Source organism: Littorina saxatilis, unplaced genomic scaffold, assembly GCF_037325665.1.
Source record: "Littorina saxatilis isolate snail1 unplaced genomic scaffold, US_GU_Lsax_2.0 scaffold_984, whole genome shotgun sequence".
Lineage (NCBI taxonomy): Eukaryota > Metazoa > Mollusca > Gastropoda > Littorinimorpha > Littorinidae > Littorina > Littorina saxatilis.
Genome location: NW_027125894.1, coordinates 1 through 12,850, shown reverse-complemented (window position 1 = coordinate 12,850; position 12,850 = coordinate 1). Strand labels below are relative to the sequence as shown.

The 12,850-nt window shown below is 41.0% G+C and overlaps 1 protein-coding gene across 2 annotated transcripts in view; it reads left to right on the top strand.

Moving 5' to 3' along the window:
- The window catches only part of LOC138954359 (uncharacterized), a 34,932-nt gene extending 26,617 nt beyond the window's left edge, over window positions 1-8,315 (top strand). For both annotated transcript variants that reach the window (XM_070326226.1, XM_070326225.1), the window contains exons 11-12: window positions 2,525-2,650; window positions 3,405-8,315. In XM_070326226.1, the coding sequence (XP_070182327.1) occupies window positions 2,525-2,650; window positions 3,405-3,637 (359 nt within the window). In that variant the 3' untranslated portion in view covers window positions 3,638-8,315. The remainder of the gene's footprint in view (window positions 1-2,524; window positions 2,651-3,404) is intronic.
- Window positions 8,316-12,850: the final 4,535 nt, after the last annotated feature.

Sequence of the window (12,850 nt, the reverse complement as noted above, 5' to 3'; positions counted from 1 at the left end):
TTCAGATCTTGTTTTTAATCCAAATATAACATATTTATATGGGGTTTTTTAATCAGAAAATGATGAAGAATAAGATAAACGTAATTTTAGATCGTTTTATAAAAATAAAATTTTAATTACAATTTTCAGATTTTTAATGACCAAAGTCATTAATTAGTGTTTAAGCCTCCAAGCTGAAATGCAATACCAAAGTCCGGCCTTCGTCCAAGATTGCTTGGCCAAAATTTCAATCAATTTTATTGAAGAATGAGAGTGTGACAGTGCCGCCTCAACTTTTACAAAAAGCCGGATATGACGTCATCAAAGACATTTATCGAAAAACTGAAAAAAACGTCTGGGGATATCATACCCAGGAACTCTCAAGTACAATTTAATAAAGATCGGTCCAGTAGTTTACTCTGAATCGCTCTACACACACACAGACACACACACACACACACACAGACAGACATACACACACACACTCACACACACACACATACACACACACACACACACATACATACACCACGACCCTCGTCTCGATTCCCCCTCTATGTTAAAACATTTAGTCAAAACTTGACTAAATGTAAAAACATAACACGTAGGAACAATAAGATTCCCAGTTCTTCAATCCTGGTATTTAGCACTTTGAAACGATTAGCTCTCTCGCATCAGATGTGATATCGATACAAAGGCAGACATGGTGGGAACGATTATCTCTCTTGCACCATATATTTCATCGATACTGAGACAGATATAATGGAAACAATGATCTCTCTTGCATCAGATATAACATCGATACAAAGACATATACTGTTCAAACGATTATCTCTCTTGCATCAGACATAACTTCGATACAAAGACATATACTGTTCAATCGATTATCTCTCTTGCATCAGACATAACATCGATACAAAGACATATACTGTTCAAACGATTATCTCTCTTGCATCAGATATAACATCGATACAAAGACATATACTGTTCAAACGATTATCTCTCTTGCATCAGACATAACTTCGATACAAAGACATATACTGTTCAAACGATTATCTCTTGCATCAGACATAACTTCGATACAAAGACATATACTGTTCAAACGATTATCTCTCTTGGATCAGACATAACTTCGATACAAAGACATATACTGTTCAAACGATTATCTCTCTTGCATCAGACAAAACATCGATACAAAGACATATACTGTTCAAACGATTATCTCTCTTGCATCAGATATAACATCGATACAAAGACATATACTGTTCAAACGATTATCTCTCTTGCATCAGACATAACTTCGATACAAAGACATATACTGTTCAAACGATTATCTCTCTTGGATCAGACATAACTTCGATACAAAGACATATACTGTTCAAACGATTATCTCTCTTGCATCAGCCATAACTTCGATACAAAGACATATACTGTTCAAACAATGATCTCTCTTGCATCAGATATAACATCGATACAAAGACATATACTGTTCAAACGATTATCTCTCTTGCATCAGACATAACTTCGATACAAAGACATATACTGTTCAAACGATTATCTCTCTTGCATCAGCCATAACTTCGATACAAAGACATATACTGTTCAATCGATTATCTCTCTTGGATCGGATACCATCGATACAGAGACAAATAAAGCGTAGGGCAAATATTGCCCGACAACGACTCTCCTATATTGACTTGTCATATTGATCCACAGCCTCATGCATATTAATATATGTATATGCTACTCAGCATTTAGACGTGACCTTAGATGTGTGTTACTTGTGTGCACCTCTGATCTAAGCTTGGCTGCCATGGCGCCAGTCAAAGTATTCTTGTAGTATATATATATAGCTTCGTCAAGTCACCCAGCTGTTACATGTATAGATAGTCTAATGTACAGAGAGTAACACCATTCCTCTCCCCTTCCTCTTCATTCACTACAGGACAGTTGCTGGAATTAATTTCTGCGGAAAATGTGCTGAAATGGCTACAAGCCAAATCAGTTTTTACAAAGTTTAAAAACACACGTTCGGCTCACATGCAGTCTCAGATCTAGCCTGCTTTTACATGGGATAAGACCCCTTACGCCACTTATTCACATATCAAAATTCAACATCGTGTCTGCTTGCTGTAGTAAATTGACATTTTTTTTTATAAGAAATTCCTTGAAAAGCCACTATTGGCTTTTACGAAATGTATTCATAACAAAATGTACTGTGTACGGAGAATCTGATGGCTTTTCATTTTTGGTTTGTGACCCGTCTTATCCCATGTAAAATTCTGACTAGATCTCAGATCATGAGCCGAACTATTTTCACAAGAAGGAGCATGCCTTTAGTTTAAGGCTGTACTTGGCGTCGCCTTTGGACCCCTGTGAAAAAGGACAGTAAAGTTGTCGGCGATTTGAAAGAAGTGTTGGCATTATGTTAACTGCCAACGCCAAAGGAAATCGTTGCAGCCACACTTTATTGAAACAGTCAATATGTTTGTGACTCAAGATGAATTTACTTCAAATGTAAAATGACGCCACTTTTGTGTTGCAGCTGCCTTTATCTCCCTCTCGTCCATTCTTATCTGTGATATGCTGGGGTTAGAGAAGCTGACCAATGGGTTCGGCCTGATGACCATGTTTAGAGGCGTGGCGGCCATGGCTGGGCCCCCCTTGGCTGGTATGTCTGTCTGTCTGTCTGTCTGTTATGACTAACTGTCTGCACGTCTGTCTGTCAGTGAGTGTCTGAGTGCTCTCTCTCTCTCTCTCTCTAAAGAATGTGTCATTGTCATTATCATTGTCTCTCTCTCTCTCTCTCTCTCTCTTTTTCTCTCTCTTTCTCTTACTCGTTCTCTCTCTCTTTCTTTCTTTCTTTCTTTTCTCTCTCTCTCTCTTTTTTTCTCTCTCTCTCGTTCTCTCTCTCTCGTTCTCTCTCTCTTTCTCTCTTTCTCTCTCTCTCTCTCTCTTTCTCTCTCTCGCTTGCTCTATTTTATCTCTCTCTCGCTCTCTCGCTTGCTCTCTTTTCTATCTCTCACTCTCTCACTCTCTCTCACTCTCTCTCTCTCGCTTGCTCTCTTTTCTCTCTCTCTCACTCTCTCTCTCTTTCTCTCTCTGAGAGAGAGAGAGAGAGAGAGAGAGAGAGAGAGAGAGAGAGAGAGAGAGAGAGAGAGAGAGAGAGAGAGAGAGAGAGAGACAGAGAGAGACAGAGAGAGAGAGAGAATTGGAATGCAGAGACGTTTCATATTCGAGCTTTGATAATTAAATACTATTTCCATGCAATAAAAAGAACCAACAATACTGTATTCACATGCAATTGTAAGTTTCATCGTCTTCGTTCACACGTGAGTACAGAATGTTTTGATATTATTATTTCTCGCTCTCGCACACATTCTCCATTGTTGTGATGTTTACCGAAAGTTGTTCTTTTTGCACAGGTTTCATCTACGACCAGACGAGTAACTATGATGCCTCATTCTACACTGGCGGCGCTTTGCTGGTGGTAGGAGCTTTGTGCCATCTCGCTCTCAAGTTGCCATTCGTCAAAAAACCGGAACCGGAAGTCTACATGGAGGTGATCGGCGTGGACGAAATTCCGGAAGAAGAGCTTATTGGCAGCGGGGTCACGCCGGAACTCGTCACAATGGATGAAGTGATGACAAGTGTTTGAATATCTTAGAGAGAGACAAAGAGGAGGGGGGGGTGCAAGAGGAATTAAGAAAGAGAGAGAGAGAGAGAGAGAGAGAGAGAGAGAGAGAGAGAGAGAGAGAGAGAGAGAGAGAGAGAGAGAGAGAGAGAGAGAGAGAGAGAGAGAGAGAGAGAGAGTGTGTGTGTGACTGACTTAATGATTTTGTGTTTGTTGATGTGTGCACTGTTTATGGATACAGGGTTTAGGTTCTGAGTCTGGTCTTATAACCTTTCCTTACTAAAACTACAACACCCAGTTAGCAATACCAGTATTTTAACACGTCACATAACCTCAGAGTTAAGTTCTTGTCAGGCGATGACAGAGAGGCATCAAAGATATCTGTAAACGTTTCCATTGTCTCGACTAACAAGCCCCAACCTGACACTGTTCATTTTATATACACCCAATTAACCCCTTACTCAACCCCAGCTCCAGCAATTCCAGCTTTCCTCTAACCCCCCTCCCCCCAGCCGTGATCCGAGCCTGCGCCACATGGAGATTTAAAATATTATTCTAAACGGTCTAGGAAGCCATATAATCGTCCCTCGGACCGTTTGTCTTGATTATCTCACTGCCCCACAAAAATGTGTCTTGTACGTCTCCTATACCTTGAAGAGTGTATCATGAATTTGATGAACTTGATCGTCTAGCATACCTTGGACTAGTGGTCTTTGCAGTCTCATAGCCCCAGGACAAAATAGTCTCGTATTCCTTGGACAACTTATCCTGTTAGTCTCACGGGTCTAGGGAAACATTTTGATCTTGTCTTTCTCGCATCCCTCAAAGACATGGTCATGTGACTGCTGTTCGCTATACTCTTTGCTGCTAGGCGTTGCTGAAAGAAAAACATATTTTTGTCTGTGAATGAGTGACCGCGAACAAAGCTGATCTATTATTGGAATGAAAGGAAATAATTGTGCATGTTTCAGCGAATTGTGGACTCTGCTTTGAATTTTACTGTTCGTATAATCTAAATATATCTTATTGTACATAAAAATGCATTTTTATTTCTTTTAGATGCAGAATTACACATTTTGATGTACTCTTTATGAACATTTCAACTTCCCCGTGTGTTGATGTTGTGTTGCAATACGTACACCTGCCTTTTTACATGAACAAATGAGATTGCCTTGTGGTAGCGAAAAACACATTGTATTGGAATTTGTATCTTGACGGTGAAGGGTCGTGGTTTGAAATATACTCGTGTATACTGGGTTTTTTTTTATGAAGCTTTGCAGAAAATAACATCATGTTTTTACTTTTATTTATTTTTTTAATTTTATTTTACGAGGATTTATATCGCGCACGTATCTCACCACACAAGGCGACTCAAGGCGCATGTTACCTATTTTATCATTCTTGTCTTTAAATGTACGTACCTTCCTTTTTTGTGTAAACCACCACAGATCTGCCTAAGCGTTTACATGTGCTGGAAAAGAGCATCCCTCCACTTTGATCCATGTAAAATATCAACAACTTGCCCGAATGATACTCTTTTTGCCAAACTACATTTGATGATGGACATTGCAGACCTGTTTACCCTTACTATTTGGGAGTAATTTATTACTATTTTTTTTAGGATTTTGGGGAAAAATATACTCCATTCGAGTTCAGACTACGATTTTCAAATGTGCTTCAAATTAGGTTTATGTTGGCGTTTGTAACCACTGGGTTACTATTTTGGTCATCAGATTACTATGTTTTGACTTGACCATTACTCTTGTCAAGTTTTAAGGGTAAACATGTCTGACATTGGTGTCAGTTGCAAAATCAATTCATAAAAAACATTCCCACGTTGCCCAGCAAGTATCCCGACTGTTGATTTGCTGTATATCCCCAAGTGGAAGCTAGGATACTCTCATCACATGTAAAAAGCTTAGTTGAATCTGTGGTGTTTATATGGTAGATTACACGTGATGGAGGGTATCTTTTAATGTAGGCACCCCCCGCGGGTTAGGGGGAAGAATTTACCCGATGCTCCCCAGCATGTCGTAAGAGGCGACTAACGGATTCTGTGTCTCCTTTTACCCTTGTTAAGTGTTTCTTGTATAGAATATAGTCAAGTTTTGTAAAGATTTTAGTCAAGCAGTATGTAAGAAATGTTAAGTCCTTTGTACTGGAAACTTGCATTCTCCCAGTAAGGTCATATATTGTACTACGTTGCAAGCCCCTGGAGCAAATTTTTGATTAGGCCTTTTGTGAACAAGAAACAATTAGCAAGTGGCTCTATCCCATCTTCCCCCCCATTCCCCGTCGCGATATAACCTTCGTGGTTGAAAACGACGTTAAACACCAAATAAAGAAAGAAAGTTTAATGTAGACATGCATCATATCTATGTCGATGATGAATGATCCGGTGGAAATGTTTGGTTTGTAAAGGATTGGTTTGTTAATTATTGGTTTTCCCTGTCCCGGCTTCAAAATACTTGGTTGGTTTGGGACCGATGCCGTTTTCTGTTCTTCCTCAGTTTGGTTTGTAAATGAGCAAAGCATAAGTGAAGTTATGAGGAGGGTGTATACTTATCCAACCTCCATGCCCTAAGTGTTTGTATTTTTCACTGTTGTTGTTAAGAATGTTGTTGTTGTTGTTGTTGTAGAGATGCATGCTATAGCGTTATGACTGGATCACAGAGTAACGCTCAAACATATTAACTATTTTCGATTCATCCAGTACTTGGATTTCCAAGGTAAAATACTTTTGTATTTTGGAGGCAGAATCTGCTTTGGGGACCATTAACAAGGACATTAGTAAATTACCTTATTAATAATCACATTTGCATTAAATGTATTTTCCTTGCATGCGTGTGTTTGTAATTTCGAAGCACTGAAACTGTCTCTGTGAGATTGTGATCTTTATCCTGCGCAAGCATGCTCACGCTGGTGCTCTCGGACACCGAGAAAAGTTGGAACTTAATCACTCTCCGAACAATGGTTAAAACCAAGCCCAGAGAAATTGAAGTTTTACGCCCTGACAGCAAGCCATTAGGGGCTTGTGGGACGTGGAGACCCTGCCTTTGTATGAAAATAAACCACGCCGATAATGAGACCCGGTAGCTCAGGTGGTAGAGCACTGGACGTGTGATCCTAGGGTCTCGGGCTGGGCCGGACACGGGTCAACTTTATGTGCAGACTCAGAGACGGTATCCATGTTCCATCCCCGTGTCACCACAGTGGCACGTAAAAGACCTCGGTCAATCTGGCATAGAGTGCAGATGGCTGATAACACCTAAACACGCACACACCTGGGTAGCGCGACTCCGTTGCTGCTAGCTTTCCACTGGGAGGAAGCAACCACAATTTCCCAGCGATGGGACAATAATGTTATAAAAAATAAAAATAAAATGAAAGTAGCTCCCCTCCCCCTGTCATAAAGAAAACAATTCTTTTTGCACTAACTACACAATTATTTACAACTTGACAGTAATCCCACTAAAAAATGTCAAATATGTCATTAAAGAAATGTTTATTCAAATCTCGTTAACATTACGAGATTTTGAGCAAGTTGATCGATACTTTCGTTTGTTATGTATGCATTGCTCTCTTCTGTGCGCAAATGTTTTCATATCTACGCAATGATTTGTATTATAAGATGTTTTGTTTTGTTTTCACGAATGCTTTTTTGACGTATGTCTTCAACTAAGCAGTTTTTATTTGTTGTTTCAGGAAAGTTTTTTTTTAACAAGTTTAGCGAAATCAAATAGCCATGTTGTCATTCGCATGCAGTTATTAAAAGGCATTATAGACACGTTATTTGTGTTAGCATTTTAAGTTCACAAGTCCTGAGTTTCTTCCCCATGTTGTCATTCGCATGCAGTTATTAAAAGGCATTATAGACACGTTATTTGTGTTAGCATTTTAAGTTCACAAGTCCTGAGTTTCTTCCTCATACGGGATGCTCGAGAATGCAAAACGCAATTCTCTGTCATTCATCGTTACAAATTTGCACAAGCGGTTATGAATACACAGAGACGGCGGACGGATGCTGCTTTGGCGTCGCGGCAGGACGGCCGAACGGCGATACTTTGGCCTAAAGCCAAAGTTTGGTTCCGGTCACAATGCCTTGCCTATTGTTATTCCAGCTGACCCCAACTTTATTTGTGTGTGAAAAAAACCCCACCACAAAAAGTGTTATGGAAAAATTCAAGTTGCTGTTTTTTACAATCAAGTTATGCGGGGCCGCACATGTACACGCACGCACACACGAACACACACACAGACACACCCACTTCACAGCGAAGTAAAGGTGACATTAACAACTATCTTAAACTTCTGAAATTGCCAAAACTGTAATGATCAACGACAACAATAACAATAATTCCCTGAAGATCCCAGCAAATAACGTATCTCGGAGCAGAAATCCATTTCTGTTTTGAAAAAAACCAAGAGACACATGCAAACGAATAGATGCACAAGAACAAAATTTAGTTGTTTGTAGGTGATGTACATTGTCTCACTTTTACAAACGGACGTCTGTTGATCAAAATGTGTACTGGTTTTATTTTGCTACGCCTCTGCCGCCCTCATGTGCAAATGAGATTGAAACGTATTATGTTTTTAGTTTTGATGAATGTGTTTTGGAAAAATGAAATGACCGTGTGAACCAATCCTGAGATTTTTTTCAAATGTCTTTCAAATCTCTAATAAAGGATCTATAGTTTGATATTTGGTTTGAATTTGAAATTGGAAAGAAATTTCAGTTTGGCGGTGTATGTATTTGTGTACCAGGGATGAATGAACGAACACTGTCTCTGTTGTAAGATAGGCGTGTGTGTGTGTGTGTCTGGGTGTGTGTGTGTGTGTGTGTGTGGGGGGGGGTGTGGGTGTGTGTGTGTGCACACGTGATTTTTGCAAGTATGTGTCTATGTCTGTGCGAACGATAGAGAAGAGATGGTTTGTGGGGAAAAAACCCTCAATGGATACCACCACTGAAGTTAACACACACATTTGAACACGCATCATACACAAACACACATACCCACACTCGAGACCCCCCACCCCTCACACGCACACATACACATACACACAGTCCCACAAACAGACACACACATTATCCCTGAATAACGACATAATCGCCCTGCAACAAATAAATCAGCCTAGTCACATGGCTTCGACAGGTTCAGATGTACAGTGTTTGCAGCTGTCACCAGATTTCTGCCGACCCCACAAGGTTACTAACCGAGCGAAGTAGAGAAAACACTGTCACTTGATTCTGAGTCATACAACAATTACATACACCAAAACAAATTATTGCCCTATATTTTTGGAGATTGAATTATATCACTATTTTAAGGCTGGCCGACTTTTGAGTCAAGTCAGCCTGACGAAAGTCACGTGAGTGCGCGTGCTTTGTGTGCGCATGCTTTTGTTTTTGGTTTTGGTTTTGCAAGAGGGTGTTATACGTGTCGAGTCAATGAACATTTGAGACGAATCGTGTGTGTACATGTAGGCTACGTACTTCAAATGTGATAGAGTGCAATTATTTGTGTCGCTAGAGTTATTAGTTTTAAGTGCAATCGTTTAATTCTTAATACATGTGATGTTTTTATGTCTGTGATCGCCTGACACTGTAAGGCAATTTTCCTTGTTTTTATGAGGACAGTAAACATTTTGAGTCTGAGTCTTTGAAAAAAAAGAAAAAGAAGTCGCTCGGAACTTAAATACAGTGGAGCCCGCTTTTGAGACCCCCCAATTAAAGACATCCTCTAGTTTTAGACCTTGCTTTTTAAAATGTTCTGTTCATAAGCTCTGTAAATTGACTCCCATTTTAAGACAATCACCTTAATATTGAGACCTGATTTTCTCTGATTTTTGGAGGTCTTTACAGGGGGGTTCCACTGTATACGAGACTTTGTCACACGAACGCGGACAGACAAAAAGGTAACCGTCACACAAGCTCGCACACATACACACACACACACACACACACACATATACACACACACACATACACACACACACACACACATACACACACACACACACACACACACGCACACACACACGCATACAGACACACGTGTCACACATCATAAATGCGGCATTCACGTACGCGCACTCGTTCATAACTTCCAAAGTTGTTATTGATTAACAGATGCGGAAATATGCTTCATTTTATAACTTGTTTGGAAGAGGTGAGGTAGCCTCGGCAGCCTGTCGGGGAGCCAGCGCGTGCACGCACACTGACAATCGCACTGACACTACACATCGTACTCACTCACTCACTCACCGACTGAAAGACAGACACTGTGACAGATTCTCTGTCCTCTTAGTCTCTTTCTGAAAATCCAACGTGCGTTGGAGAGAGAGAGAGAGAGAGAGAGAGAGAGAGAGAGAGAGAGAGAGAGAGAGAGAGAGAGAGAGAGAGAGAGAGAGAGAGAGAGAGAGAGAGACAGAGACAGAGACAGACAGACAGACAGACAGACAGACAGACAGACGGACAGACGGACAGACAGACAGACAGACAGACAGACAGACAGACAGAGCGGTGGTGTGTGTATGTGTGTATGTTCGGTTGTTTGGTACTCTATGGCAGTTCTGTGACGAAAAAGTGATGTGTGTGTGTGTGTGTGTGTGTGTGTGTGTGTGTGTGTGTGTGTGTTTTGTACACGTAGAATTGCTTGTAGAATATGCGGAGGCGAGGTACTCAAGAGAGTAAACAGAAGATAGCGTTCTACAGGTCAAATTTAGTTCAGTTTCACAAATATAGTTTCTTGCTCTTTTAAAAAAAGAAAAAAACTGTATTTTTTCTAATTTTATTTTTTATCTCGCACGAAATTGTGGATGAGCTACAAATAAAAGGTATACGTAAGCATAATTTTAGATGTTTACTTTTTCTTCGTATTAACTCGCCTTTTCCCTGCGTTAACCGTTAGAGGTGAAGAGGTTAATAACAGTCATAGCGACATTTGATTATTTCTTTAATGGATCTTGCTGATGTAGGCTATCATTATTTTTATTATTCTGGAGTTTTTACATGATTTGATGTACGAGCAGCGAGAAGCCTTGTGGTAATCCGACTGAGAAAGTTTTCTGAACAAAATATTCAAATACAAGAGAAGTTGAATAACAGATTTAGGGCATAGCTTTCTATAGAAGCGGTTAACATACGCTGTTCTCTCATTATAAGGCTTTACAGCTTCTGATGCGTTTGCGTGTTGCACACAGGCGCATATACACAAACACACGCACACACACACACAGAGACACACACACACACACATGCACACACACACACACACACACACACACACACTGAACACACACACACACACACACACACACACACTGAACACACACACACACACTGGGCACATACACACACACACACACACACTGAACACACACACACACACTGGGCACATACACACCCCCTCCCCCCCCTCACACACACACACACACTGGGCACATACACACCCCTCCCCCCCACACACACACACTGGGCACATACACACCCCCTCCCCCCCACACACACACACTGGGCACATACACACCCCCTCCCCCCCACACACACACTGGGCACATACACACCCCCTCCCCCCCACACACACACACACACTGGGCACATACACACCCCCCTCCCCCCATACACACACACACACACACACACTGGGCACATACACACCCCCTCCCCCCCACACACACACCTATACTCTTGTATCTTTGTCTTCCCTCCACTCCCAACCTACCCGTGTTGTCATCAGTGTGCTTGTGGTTTCTCCGGCCAATTTCCGGCCAAGTTTACCTGTGGGTTTTACCGCGTTGAAATGACGCCTATCGACGTTTTTGCCTTTGTATGAAGGCTTGGTAAGCATAAACAGTAAAACAACGTTAACGTCAGCTTGCTTATTTGTGCACGCACAGGTAGAAAGAACTTCTAGGCTTGAACAGGGATCGTCACGGCCTGTGAATTCCGAACACTTTCTTTAAAAACGTAAAAACACGATGATCTCCGATGATCTGGTTAGGGATAGGTACCTCCGTCCATTTGGACACATACCAAATATCCACATTTTGACATCCAATTCTTTTTGAAAATTCATTATGATTGGCTCAGGTGTCAGTAAAATCATTAATTCATAAAAACAAATCCATACTCTTCACAGAAATACTCTAAGCTGCTGTTGATATGCGGTAGGAGTCCAAATGGAGAGAGGAAAAATTCAAGTTTTACGCCCTCACAGCAAAGCCATTAGGGGCATGTTCCCGGGTTGCAACCCGACTTTAGATGAAATACACTAGTGTATGCCTGTTTAGGTGGTATCAGCCATCTGCACTTATGGCATAATGACCGAGGTCTTTTACGTGCCACTGTGTTGACACGGGGGTGGGATATGGATATAGATACCGTCTCTGGGTCTGCGCATAAAGTTGACCCGTGTCCGTCCCGGCCCGGATTCGAACCTGCGACCTTTCGATCACAAGTGGAAGAAAGGTCGTATCCTATATAAATTATATAAGTGGCCGGGTCAGATCCGAGATGGTGGATCAAGCCGTCGATGGACTCTACATTTATATTGGTGTCTTTAGATGAACAGACGCATTAATAACAAGAAATTCCTTCGAGGTAGGAAAAACACCCCCGTTGGTCAAAGGGAAATAACCATTCTCACTGCACCCATTCTCACTGCCACCAACTGAGAAGGTTATTTCCCTTTGACCATGAATATGTTTCTCTATAAGTCCGTGTAGAATCTTAATCCACCAATAACTCCCTAACCGTGTGTTTGACTGGTCCCAATTTTTGTAAGGACCGTCTCAGGAATGTATAGAACCTGTTCACCAAGTTTGGTGACGATCGGTCCGTTCATTCTTGAGATCTATATGCGAACACAAACACACAAACACACAAACACACAAACAAACAAACAAACACATCGACCGAAACCTATACACACCCCTATACCGGGGGTGTAATGACGTCTCACGGTTAGATTTAGCAGTACATTCAACACATGGGTTCTTTTGAATTTTAAAATGTGTAGGTTTTTAAGGGTACAAATTTACCTTAGTGTTATTCTCACATAATTATTTAAATTGGAAAGGTACGGTTTAGCGTCAGCATTTAGAGCATACTTCAGAAGAAATATCTGTCAAAGCTGGCGAGAAAGACATTACAATTTTGCTCTTGTTGTTGCCGTTGTTGTGAACAAAAAGTCAAATAAAAATAGACACTTTCTCTCACTTTCAGTCTGTCTC